This window comes from Podospora anserina, chromosome 2, assembly GCF_000226545.1.
Source record: "Podospora anserina S mat+ genomic DNA chromosome 2, supercontig 2".
Classification (NCBI taxonomy): Eukaryota; Fungi; Ascomycota; class Sordariomycetes; order Sordariales; family Podosporaceae; genus Podospora; species Podospora anserina.
Window position 1 is genome coordinate 870,342 of NW_001914858.1, and position 12,593 is coordinate 882,934.

Sequence of the window (12,593 nt, forward strand, 5' to 3'; positions counted from 1 at the left end):
CGCCCCCGTCCTCCTCCTCGCCAAACTCCGTCCCATAGCATCCCTCACCATCGGATCACTCCTAATAGTATTATGCACCAACCACTCCCTCACCCGCCTCCACACCTCCCCCATCCCCTTCTCATCCCCCGCAAACGGCGCCAGCTCCAACTGCAACAAATTCGTCGCATCCGTATCCAACCTCCTGACCGTCCCCTCCAACCTCTCAAGCCCCTTCCTCAACTCCTGCTCCTCATTCCCCGTCCCCCTCCCACCCCTTCCCACAACAATGTTCCCACTCGTCGTATCAGCCGTCAGCAACGGACCAATCTGCGAAAAGGCCAGATACAGCGTCAACGCCAACTTCTTGGCCAGCGTAATCGCCTGAAACTGCAAATACGGCTGCCGGCCAGGAAACCAAGTAACAAAAGGGTTAATAAACTTTGTCAGCAAAACCGGCGGGTACGGTCTCGTGACGGCATGGCTCTCAAACAAAAACAGCAGCGCCAGCACCAACCACCTCTCAAACTTTCCCCAGTCCAGATACCCCAGCAACCCAAACCCGTACATCGACAGCGCCGCCAGCGTGTAGTACGGCACGATCCCCTTGAAGCCCCTGTACACATAATCCGCCACGCTGCTGCAATGCTGCCACCCCGTCACCGCCTCCGGCCCAAACCGATCGTAGGCAAACCTCTTGGCCCCGTTCGTCAACGTATCCTGCGCCAGCTGCAGGTGCACAAAATAGGTATTCGCATCGTCGGCAGCGATCTTGCTGTCTTTGATCTTGTCTGGATGGAAGTGCGCCGCCAGTCTCCGGAAGCGGGATTTGATCTCCTTCTCTGTGGCTGTCAGGGGGACTCCAAGGGAGGAGTAAAATGAGGGGGTGGATTGTATGTCATGATCGGCTTCGTAGATGGTATACAACAAATAAACCGTGACGACGGCAATGTGGATTTTGCGACGGTGTTCGGCCCATCGGGGGGTTCCCGGCGTGGGGTGGGGGTCGCCGGCGCGGATGAGGATGCTGTAGAGGATTGTTTGCATCCAGCCTGTTACCAGCTACGAGAGTGCGTTAGCTAGGAGAGCAACATACCCATTTCTACCCGCAAAACACAGAAAAAGGACTACCCGGGTCGATTGGTGATGACACTTGTAGAGTACAAGTGGCATCACCCAGCAATACAGGTCTTGCAAGTGAAGGGTGTGTGAAGCGGGTGTGAAGGGGGCCTACGTTGGGGAGGAAGCTCCAGGCTATCAAAGAGAGAAAGCCGGACATGGTTAGGTGGTGGTAGCAATGCCAGAGAGCAATCCAGGCGGTAGGAATAAATGTGAAAGAAATGCTGCTACCGTGTCATAATCTTTCATCTGCGCAAACAAAAGTGTTTGGTGGTGTTGCGGGAGAAGTGAATGGGAATGCGACCCAACCCTCGAAATGATGTCGCGTCACAAAAGAGCTTCTGCAAGCTGGCTGCAATTGGAAGTGTGGAGCACGGACCACCCTGGCCATCAAGGTTGCCACATGGCCGGCAGGCAGCTCAATATGAATGAATCAAAACAACGGACAGGAGAAATCACCAAATCTCGAAGTAAAAGCTCAACAATTGGGATGGGGAAGAAAGGGCCAAAAGCTCACCGGCCAACTCTTAGAGGTGAGTCGGCTACGAAACCCTCGGTAGGTTTACTTCGCAGGGGGATAGTCGAGGTGGGTGGGGGTCAATATTCCTTGAAGGTCATCTCGAAAGACAGGGCCTCACTGAGGAATCGAACTCAGGTGTCCACGGAGTAGTGTTTTCACACCGGGCATTGTTCGTTGCCTGATCCGGGTGCACCTACGTCTTACCTGCTGAGCCATCTGACCTTTCCAGTTACCAGATGAGTGCGTAGGCGCTTGGTGGAAGGAGCACGGTTGACCTAATATATAGACCATGGTTGTAAGAGTATTATATTTACACAAATGCCTGCCCTTCCCAGCTCCCTTTGCCAGTCTCCTGTTGCCATATATACCAGACACACCTTGCCGCCTCCACATACCCTACAATAAATAAAAAGAAAAAAGTATGCAAAACTAAACCGCTCGACGAAAACAACCATGGCCAAACACAGCTAGCTGCAAGTCGCAAAAAAACGCTCTCCAAAAGCACATACTAGAATGTTCAAGAAAAAAAGGTTCCCAAAAGTATCGCCCGCTCAATCAACCCCATCATCATCATCCTCCCTATCATACTCCCTCCTCGGCGTACTCGCACCACTCCCCATCCCCCCCCGCCTCGGTGAACTCGTCCCACTTCCTCCCTGTCCTAGTCTGGGACTGCTAATCAGCAACGGACTCCTCGCACCGGCACCCCATCGCCCATTAGTCACCACATTCATCGCTATCCTCTCCTTCCTCGCCCTAATCTCCTCCTGTTTCACCTGTTCAGTCTGCTCCTCTTCATCAATCTCGTTATCAATCTCCTCCAGCTCATCCTCCACCGTCCGCCCGGCGGGACTTAACCTCCTCAGATTAACATCCTGCTGCCCAGCTCCAAGCTCGGGGCTGACGGGATCGTCCACATAGAGGTTGGGATCGCGGCCCAGTATCCTGTCGGCTTTGCTTTGCGCCTTTCTGTGACCAGGAGAAGGCAAAGGTGACGGAACTCTGCTGGCCGGTCTGGAAGGCTGTAAATAATGTCTCCCTGCTCCGCCATCAACTCTCACCATGGGCGGTTGAGGATCAGGCTCAGGGTAATCCGAATCAGCTCCCCAGCCTGCCACCCGCTCTCTTTCCCGTTGCTGTTCCCGCTCTCTTGCGATCCTGTCTCTCGCCTCAAGCCACTCGGGACTGGGCTCCCAGCTCCAGCCATCGCCAGTCGTGTTGCAGATTGGAATCGGCCATAATAGCGGGACAGGGCCGAACAAATGAAGCAGGTTCCTCTTGGCGCCGAGGTCGAAAGCATTGGGAAGTTTGGTTGCATCCTGCTCGTCCATGAATTCTTCATAGCGCTTGCGGGCCCGGTACTGCTCCATTTCAGAGGGTGTAAATCTCCTCGAGCCAGCTTGCAACTCGGGGTTGACGGAGGGATGCGAGGGTTCTTGACGAAGTTCCTCGCCTTCTTCAGGCCGAGTGACACCCGGAATTGCGTTTTGATGAATATCGAGGAGTTGTTGACCGTAAGAAGGGAGCTGGACGCCTTGACCGGGAGTGTGTTGGTTGATGTAGGTCCTGTGCATGGATTCCCTGAGAGGGGTCAAATATCTAGTTTTCTCCAAGCACTCGATGGTTGTTTGGCCTCTGGTAGCAAGATAGATATGCCACCCTGTGAATGCCCCGACTACAATGCCGATGATACCGGCAACGATGGCAAGGCAGATGTAGTTAACTGGCATGAGATTCTCGACGTAAGTAGTGTTGGCGAAGATCTCTTCCCAGACCCAGCTGGCGGAGCCAAGGAAGGCGTATAGAGAGAAAATCGTGGTATAGATGAGAAAAAGGATGAAGGCCTTGTGGTTTCGGAGACCGATGCAGGTTGCTAGCCAGGGGCAGTGATGGTCCATCTTGAGGACACACCGGCGACAGGTGGAGCAATGATGGGCGCGGTCGGGCTTCCGAGCTTGGCATTTCTTGCAGAAACGGAGCTCGCCATTGGACTTGACGGTGTATGATGTGGCCGAAGGGGCGGCGTGGGTCGGTAGCGTGCTGTAGCCATGATCGTTCGTCGTGCTTCCCGGTGGTGTAAATACGGCAGTGGTGTAGCACCAGTTGAGCATGGCGTAGAGGGCAAAGCCAACAAGTTTATAAGTGGTTCCTATCGATAAGGCGAGACTCGTCAGTGTGGTTGGGTGACATCGAGGTAACAAGCAACATACCCAGCCATTCCACCCTCGATGGCACAGAGCAGAGATCCCACAACACATAGACGGCCCAAGTTGTTATCCCGTACACGAATGCCAAGGGAAAATACGTGGCGCAAGTGCAACATGTGCGCTCAATCTTTCTCGCCCACCGGCGAGCGCTTCCCATGTTTTCTGTCGAGGATTCGCAATCGTGGGATGGTGCTTCGAGAATAGGGGGAAACTGTCTGGTCGCGGAACGAGCAACTGGAAGGATCGGGGAGGGTGATGGCGGAGGGGATCTGGATAACGGCGTTGCATCCATCAGTTGTCGGTACAATCGGGGCACCGTGAATTATGGATTCATCGCTGGTGGTTCGAGTGGTGGACTTGTCGAGAAAAAGAACAAGGGGCAAGGCGGCTGGCTGTCAGTTTAGTGTTTGAAGTTGATGGCGACGGCAATTACAGGGGTCTCTCGCCTTGTGTTGCTGCCAGCCTCAGCCTCAAACACACTGAGCCAATGGGGTCCCCGCGTCACTGACAGCCCGGGACAACGCTCGGGCCGCATGAACGGTTTGGCCCCTGATTTCCGGCTTCACGGGACCGTTGAAGACTTCTATATAGAATTCTGCTTGCTACAGACGTGGGTGGACGATTGTACTTTGGTTTTGACTACTACATTACTCTCAAGAATATGCTGATCATTGTGGTTTGGCAAGAGAAGACCTACCTGTTAATTGAAATATCGAAACCTTGACTATGCTGTGACTGGCCAATTCTGTCCAGAGGCGCTCTTGGTATCTTAGACTGAGGGGGAATGCTTTAGCATCGAGCATAGTTTTGAACTACTACAGATATCCATGATCAATAGGAAGAAATGCCGGGAACGTAAAGTCAGGATTTTCCAGGTAGCCTCACCTCGCTCAGCATATTCGCCCCCCAGTAATGCTGCAAGTCAAGAGATTTGAAGCGAAAAAGCATGCCATTGGGTATCACCAGCTCAGACATGCAGTTGTTTCTGCGTTGTGGCATGGCGGTGAAGCTCTTCCGGCCAGTGCCAGCTGAAGTTCGGCGGAAATGCACTTGGCAGATTCGCTGTCACATGCAACTACTGACGACATTGCTGGGATGGTGGATATGCAGGAAATGAAAAGCCGTCTAGGGGCTAGCTGCATAGGCACGGTACCTTGCGTAAATCCTCTATGGATGACGGAAGCTCTTCTCCATGTACATAAAACCAGGCATTTAAACACGCCTCTACAAGACTCCCAAAAGCTCGGGTTTTCCGCTCTTGCATGCCGTATCAGACCAACCGTTCATCCCCCGGTAACGAATCACGCAATCAGATCGCACCCAGCCCGTGTTCAAGCTCACTGAGCCTGCAGCCACATTGGGACACGTGAAGATAACGGGCCGGTGGAGAAGGGCCAAGTGAGAGAGCCAAGACAGCGCCTGGATCTGGGACCACCGTGGACAGGGAAGGGGAAAAAAAAAAAGCTCGATAAGATCCATCTCGTCGCCAAATCCTAGCCGCTAATTTTCTCGTGCCGGATAAAACCCCATCGCCATCGTCTGATTTGCCAGACGCCCAAAAGAAACCCCAGATGGGTCGTGAATCTAGAGCCTTTACAGCAGGACACCACAATAACGGACCCATCCCTCCTCCAGCAGGTGCCTAGCACCACCACACGCCTCGAACCACACAACTCCCCATCTGCCTTTCCCCCCCTCCTCCACCTCCCCCTCCTCCTGCGCACCATTTTCGAGCCTGCCATTCCGCCGTTAGATCGACACTCGTCCCGCGACAAGCTCACGATATTCGATCGATCGATCTGTCTCGAATACGCATCTAGAAACAAACACTCGCTTGGCAAGCTCCCCGAGACCACCATCGACGTCCTCTCTCGCCCTCGCTGGTAGCCCCGCTACCTTGCACGGCGCACGACGCCTTTTGAGCCACCAAGCACCTATATTCCTTTTAAAGTGCACTCCTAGTGGGGAGGGGCACTGCGGGGGAAGAACACTCGCCCGCCGCAAACATGTGGTGGCTCATCAACGCCTGCTCGAGTGCCATTTTCCTGTTCAGCATCGTCCTCTCGATACCAATCGCTTTCGATGTCGGGGGCCGTGATGCTGGCCTGGCTTATTCGCTATCACTTTTCCTTTTCTACATTTTCTACAGTACCAGCAAGCTTATAACGCCAGAGAAGTCTCGGATACGCTGGTTCTTCAAGAGTCTGGTTGGGTTATCACAATGGATTGTTATACCCGCATTGTTGATTTGGGCTCTCAACCGTTTCTCGGTCGATGCCGATAGTGCCAACTGGGTGTCACGTACGTTTGCCCACGTTACAGGGCAGCACAAGAGCTGGAGAGAGTGGTTTTGGGGGTCTGAAGGCTTTGTGGAAAACGTTGCGTTAGGCTCTTGGGACAATACCTTGAGTTATTCGAGCCCTGTTTTCCAACTTCTCGAGGGCTTCTGCAGCTTGTTGGTGATCCAGGCTGCTGGTCAGATTGCGAGATGGCTGGTCAACCGGGGAAGAAGTGACACCTGGGTGGCACGTATTTTCCTCACTCCCACGCTGTTCTGTGCTCATGCTGACATTAACCCCTCAGATCACGCTCCTGATAATATCAGGTGCCATCAGCTCCATGGCCATTTACTTCTTATGGCGTGTCATGTGCTTCCCACAAATCGGCAACTTCGATGCCACGCTCATCGGCGTTGCCATGACCTCAGCCTTCTTCCTCTGCGGTTTTGGCATTGCCAGCGGCCGAGGGAATCCGATCGAGTCTTCCCTTCTTTTTGCGTACACGGTTCTCTGTGTCTATCAGATTTTCACCGATTATCAGCCCTCGCCCGAGGCTGCCGCCGCGGCGGAAGCTGCCGCTGCTGCGCAGCCGGATTTTCCGCCTCTGCCGCCCATCCTCATGGCCTCCTACACCACTCTGATCCACATGCTCAGCAGCCTTCCGTCGGCTTTTGGTTTATCATTCCAGTTTCTCTACGCGGCATTCCAAACCATCACCCCTAGCGTCATCATCTCGCTGACATATCGCACCATCGTTTTCTATTGCGCTACGAGAATTATTCCGGCTGTTAGAGAGTTGGGTGCTCAGGCTATTATGGAAGAGCCCACGCTCGACGAAAGCGATGGCGCCAACCGTGTTCTTGGTTTCCTCAGCTGGTTTTCGCCTTCTATTCTGATTGCGGTATACACCAGTTTGCTCCTGCAGCACTTTACTATTGCCGATGGCGACGAGCTCGGCTGGACTCTCCGGGCCGGCGATGCTGGTGGCAGTACTTGGCGGTGGATCAACTTGACGGCCACCATGGGACTTTATGCCATCGAGTTGTACCTCGGTGGTGATGGTGACGGTGGCGCGCACTGGAAGACGGACTGAAGAAGTTCTCCCGAGAGAACATTAGCAGGGGGCCGGGGAGGTCAACGGCATGCCAATCCATGGGGCCATCCGCAGCATGGCCGATTGGAAGGGCTTTATTGAAACTCAAGCTGGATGACAATGTCCCAACCAAACGGGATTCCTCGCCGGATACTAATCGGCGTCGAGAAGAAGGAATTCAAAACGGGGAAAGCTATCAGAAGATCAAGGAACAGGGCTACTAAAAACCAAGGATACTAAAGGAAAAAGGGGGACAAGAGGAGGAAGGCAAGATACCCAATGGCTAGGAAGCGCAGGTTATGGAAAGGTGATGCAAAACATATCACCAGTAGAAGAAAGATAAGCATGCAAGTCATTAACAAGATTGACTTGGCAGGACCGCTCGCACGTTCCTCACGCACAACATACGCTTTTTTCATTTTTTTTTCTTCATGACTTTGGCTCCTTTCAATATTGTATTCATAGTAAACAAACCAAACGGGCAACGTGGATGAGAACAGGGAATTGAGAGTCGGAAGCAACGTCTGGCTGGCTTAGGGGGCATCATGTTGCAACATCGTACAATCATACAGCGAATGGCGTTGGTGTCTTTTTATTTTCGTTTTCTTGGACTATGACCGGGGGCCGGAACTGGGACTGGAATTTGGCTGGCTGGCTGGAGCATGTATCATTTGAATTTTCCATATGTCTAAGCACAATTATCAGAGCCTGCCTTTCGATCATAATCTACCGCATAACCCCTTCTACATGCTACAAAATTCTTGCAGCATGGCATTTCTACAGTAACACAACACAAAAGAGACCCAGTATCATTGGAAAGAAAATGCATCATGTATTATTCGCTAATCCCCAACCCATGCAAGTTGACATCTCATAACAACCAACCTCCCTCCTCTTATATACCCCCCCCCGTCTATGTTCAAAACAACCTCAACATCCTCCTCCAAGTCCTAATCCTCCTCCAATCCTCGCTCGTCGCCCCCTTCAAATCATCCACATTCAACATGCCCATCCCCTCCCCAACCAGCACCTCCCAAATCTTATTCCTCACATGAATCGGCCAAGCAGGCAGCTCCCAGTACCTGCTCACCAACCCCCTTTCCTTTGCCGCCGCCAGATGCCCCCTGATCTTGGCCAGCTGCCCAGCTGTTGGCTCGCCCCCCTTCCACCACTGGGTAATACCTATCGACCTGAAGAAGCTCACCGAGGCATAATAGGAGTTGGAGCTGTTATATGGGGAATCGGGTAGAAGTTTATCAAGCGGGGCGTCAAAAAACGCGTCGCGGTCAGGAGGACAGGTCGAGTTGGAGTATTTAGCGGTGGTGGTGGTGGTGGTTGGGTAAGGGGGTGTCAAAATGAGGTCAAAGGGTGTATTCCCCGTGCCCACAACCGTCACAGGCCTCGAGTGAAATTCCCCATCCTCATAAAACGAAAGCCATCCCCTTTCCCTCAGGGGATCAAGTTGCCTCAGCACGTGCGGCCAAGTCTCATGACCCGAGGTCTTGAGATCAATCAGCAAGACCAAAGTCTGGGCAGGGTCGACGTCAAAGACTCCGCTGAGCGTCCCGTTGTAGTACGGTGTTTTGGGGTTTTGCTTCTCCAAGATGTCGACGATGGGGTTGACGTAGAGGGATTGAAACGTGCGGTTTACTTGCAAGGAAGCCAGGTCGTGGCCGACAAGCAGGTCGTTGTTGAATAGCCAGACGTCGGCTTCTACTCCTGTGCACCCCGCGTAGAGGGCGTCGAATAACGGGACGCGGCGCCAGTAGTCGTTGTGGGAGTGGCAGGGGAGGGGGATGACGTCCCGGAGGAAGTCAGTTGGGTACCAGGAGAGATCCTCCGTGCCGGTGTTGGGTTGGCCCCAGTTGACAAAGGGGTCGTAGTCGTTGTGGCGGGCGCCGATGAGGGAGTCTTTGATGGCGGAGAGGAGGTTGAGGAGGAGGATGAGGGCTCTGAGCGGGGGTGTCAGTGAAACTATCATAGAATAGATGAGTGCAGGTATAAACAATAACAAAAAAAAACACATACAACAATCCTACTCCAAGCACCGTAACCCGCAATTGCAACCCCCACGACTTCCACAGCCCCTTCTTCCTCTGCCCTCCTCTCCCATGCCGTGATGATGGTTGCCCGCATTTGCTGCAGCTCGCTGGCTCACCATTCACCGTCTCCACACCCTGCTCTTCATGCTCAAGTTCGCTGCTGGGAATCTCGGTGTATTCCACCTTTACACCGCCCAACTTCCTCTTCTCAAGTGACGCCATGACAGAGGAGCGTATCCTGGCAAAAAACCCGCTCGTTTGGTGTTGTTGTTGTGGTTGTGGTTCAGTTTCGAGGATGAAGGTGGTCGGAGTTGGCGGCGTCGATGACGATGATGGCGGCGATGGTCTCGGCGGATCCACTGTCTCCTCCCCGACGATCTCCATGCTGCTGGCAGACGGCCCCACCGAGACCACTTCTGGGCGCATTGATGTGCTGGCCTGTGATTTTTGGATTGTACACGCTTATAGATATGGCTGTTTTCTGTTGATGAATTGAGGATGTTGTCAGATAGGTAACTGTTGATGTGACCTATTGTAGGAGAGGATGTGGTAAATCAACGGCTGAAAGGCACATGACACTCGCCACTCGATGCTGCCCTTGTACTTCACTGGGGAAACAGCTAGCCTGGAAACGTGTGAGCATGAGAGGTCGAGAAGGCACAACCAGAAAAAGATCAAACTGGGACGAGGCAACGAGAAGAAGACAACGTTTATAGTAATCCACTGGCAATTGGCCCGCCGGGGTTTTGGTCATGAAGAAGGCGTTTAGGTTGGTCTGGACCCTGAAATGGTTACACTCATGGCTTGCTGACTGCTGCCCTTAACCTGCCGCCTGATGCTGTGTCGGATCCCACAATGTTGTTCAGTGGGGTTTGGGTTGCATAGCTTTGACAATGCCTATTACGAATGAGGATACTATGGGGAACGGATTCCAACCAGCAGCGAAGACGACGATATTGATTGGTTTGAATTGTCAGATGGGATGAACTGGAGATGTCAAAAGGTCAGCGCGATATGTAAGCCCCAACTGAGGGTTAGGGTCACTCCTCCACTTCAGCCCACTCCAGCCCAACCCACTATCTTATCTTATCGTCCCAATCGGCGCGACCAGCCAAAAAAAGTTTTGGAGCAGTCGCAGCTCAATCAAACTCGCCCATTTCTGCAGGTTCAAATCGCATTCAAAACCACAACCACCCCGATCCCCACCAACCCATCACCAAGTCGCACACCAAGCACGACAAGATGGCCAAGAAGGGCGCAAAACTCGCCGCAAAGGCGCCAATCGCCAAGTCGCAATCAGACGGAGTCACAGACAAGAAGAACAGAAGAAAGTCCAACGACCCACCAGTCGAAGCCCCCATCGCCGAAACCAACGAGGACGAAGAGTGGGAAGATGAAGACAGCGAGGAGGACTCCGACTTGGAAGAAGAAGGGGGCGGCGTCGACTTTTCCAAACTAGAAGACATCAACGACTCCGACTCCGACTCAGAAATCAACAATTCCGACTCCGAAAACGAGGACAACGACGAGGAAGAAGAAGAAGAATCCGAAATCGACGTCGACGACCTCAACCTCGACGACATGGACCCCGAAGAAAAGGAAGAACTCGCCGCCACCACCCGCGTCCGCCAAACAATCAACAACAAGGACGCCCTCCTCGCCGCCCTGAAGCGCATCTCCCTCGTGCCCACCGACATCAAGAAGGCCGCCTTGGTCCCCTTTGCTTACCACATGACCCTCGTCACGTCCAAGCCCACCCAAGAAGTCATCCCCTCCATCGACGACGACCTCGAGCGTGAGCTCGCCTTCCTCAACGCGGCGCGCGAGTCGGCTCTCAAGGCGAGGAACTTGCTCAAGAAGGAAGGGGTGCCGTTTACGAGACCTACCGATTACTTTGCCGAGACGCTCCGCAGTGATGAGACGATGGAGGCGGTGAAGCAAAAGATGATTGAGGCCGCAACGGCGAAGAAGGCTTCTGCCGAGGCGAGGAAGCAGAGGGACTTGAAGAAGTTTGGAAAGCAGGTTCAGGTGCAGAAGCAGCAGGAACGGGCCAAGGAGAAGAGGGCCACGTTGGAGAAGATTAATGAGTTGAAGAAGAGTATGTTTTCCGTACTCCCCATTCCCCGTGCAATTTTAGCTAACACACAGAAATAGAACGCAAAGACGGCGGCTCTGCCTCCCTCGGTGCGAGGGAAGCAGACGACATGTTTGATGTCGCTGTTGATAACGAGCTTGGCGGCGGCAACAAGGCTGGCGGCAAGAGAGGAAGGTCAGGGGGTGATCATGGTCCTCCTAATGCCAAGCGTCAGAAGAAGAATGAAAAGTATGGGTTTGGGGGCAAGAAGAGGTTCGGCAAGAGCGGCGATGCGATTAGCTCGGGGGATATGTCGGGCTTCAGCGCGAAGAGGATGAAGAACGGGGGTGGGGCGGGTGATGGGAAGAAGACGACGTTTAGTGCTATGAGTGCGAAGGCGAAGGGGAGTAAGCCTAGGTTGGGGAAGGACAAGAGGAAGGGCGGGGCGGGGAGGAGGTAAGCCCAGAGGTGGGGGTGGTAAATGTGTAATAGGAAGAAGGGAGTGCCTGTACAGTGATTTTTTTATGGTAATGCTACGGGGCACAATAAATGTCTAGCGTCAACAAGGGAGATATCCTGGTTGGTTTTGAGTGTCTTGGTGTTGCTTTTGAGGGTGGCTGGTGAGGTGGTGGGTTTACTTGAAGGGGGTCGTATTTACTAACACCCTACTGGCGCAACAACGGTTACATGATGGCGAGACTCTCCTTGTCCACAGGATCTAGTTCACTCAATCTGTACCCGAAACATGAAGCCAAGACGGAGGGCAGCATCCCCGAGCTTTGCTCAGCTTCGGCAAGGTTGTTCCCAATAAGTTGAGCACAAAGGAGGATTGGTCTTGGCAGTTTGCTTCTAGAAGGACCGAGACATTGTTGAGTCCTCGACAACAAAGAACAAAGCGGGATGGCTGAAGAGGGGGGTTGTATATGGGACGGCCAGTGGTTGGTCAATTCAACGAGTTGGGTTGGTGCTCAGCTCTTTGATATTTGGGGATGTGAGTAGGAGCTTAGAGGGAAGTCCAAAGTCAATTACGAGGGCGACGCAAAGTAGAAGAGCCTCATGATGGTGAATTTTGGATTTGCTATGAGTCGATCCGTCTCGGAAAAACATATATACAACTCCATCACCACCCCCATTCTCTTATTGTTGCCCTGTTCCATTCCTCCTCCGTTTCGATAGCAGACTTGGTTGCGCACGCTACCAACCAACCGTTTACCTATATACCCCCCCTTCAGGTCCTTTCCCAGAGCGTATCATCATTCTTGATCCCTCCCCCCGTTGAA

General features: G+C 53.2%; 5 protein-coding genes across 5 annotated transcripts; 2 read left to right on the forward strand and 3 right to left on the reverse strand.

Annotated features, from left to right (window-relative positions):
* On the reverse strand, positions 1-1,258 carry PODANS_2_2200 (uncharacterized protein; the record flags this gene model as incomplete). The annotated part of the gene is made up of 2 exons (XM_001910931.1): positions 1-1,041; positions 1,133-1,258. Coding segments are annotated over 2 exons (1,167 nt in total), but the record flags the coding sequence as incomplete, so codon positions are not given.
* A 911-nt stretch (positions 1,259-2,169) lies between these two features.
* On the reverse strand, positions 2,170-4,117 carry PODANS_2_2210 (uncharacterized protein; the record flags this gene model as incomplete). The annotated part of the gene is made up of 2 exons (XM_001910932.1): positions 2,170-3,767; positions 3,829-4,117. 2 exons carry the CDS (start codon positions 4,115-4,117, stop codon positions 2,170-2,172), a joined length of 1,887 nt encoding a protein of 628 aa, XP_001910967.1.
* Positions 4,118-5,831: 1,714 nt separating this feature from the next.
* On the forward strand, positions 5,832-7,197 carry PODANS_2_2220 (uncharacterized protein; the record flags this gene model as incomplete). The annotated part of the gene is made up of 2 exons (XM_001910933.1): positions 5,832-6,347; positions 6,409-7,197. 2 exons carry the CDS (start codon positions 5,832-5,834, stop codon positions 7,195-7,197), a joined length of 1,305 nt encoding a protein of 434 aa, XP_001910968.1.
* Positions 7,198-8,116: 919 nt separating this feature from the next.
* On the reverse strand, positions 8,117-9,623 carry PODANS_2_2230 (uncharacterized protein; the record flags this gene model as incomplete). Its single annotated transcript, XM_001910934.1, has 2 exons — positions 8,117-9,149; positions 9,226-9,623. The coding sequence occupies 2 exons, from the start codon at positions 9,621-9,623 to the stop codon at positions 8,117-8,119; spliced, it is 1,431 nt and encodes a 476-aa protein (XP_001910969.1).
* An 858-nt stretch (positions 9,624-10,481) lies between these two features.
* On the forward strand, positions 10,482-11,773 carry PODANS_2_2240 (uncharacterized protein; the record flags this gene model as incomplete). The annotated part of the gene is made up of 2 exons (XM_001910935.1): positions 10,482-11,337; positions 11,394-11,773. 2 exons carry the CDS (start codon positions 10,482-10,484, stop codon positions 11,771-11,773), a joined length of 1,236 nt encoding a protein of 411 aa, XP_001910970.1.
* Between the last annotated feature and the right edge of the window lie 820 nt (positions 11,774-12,593).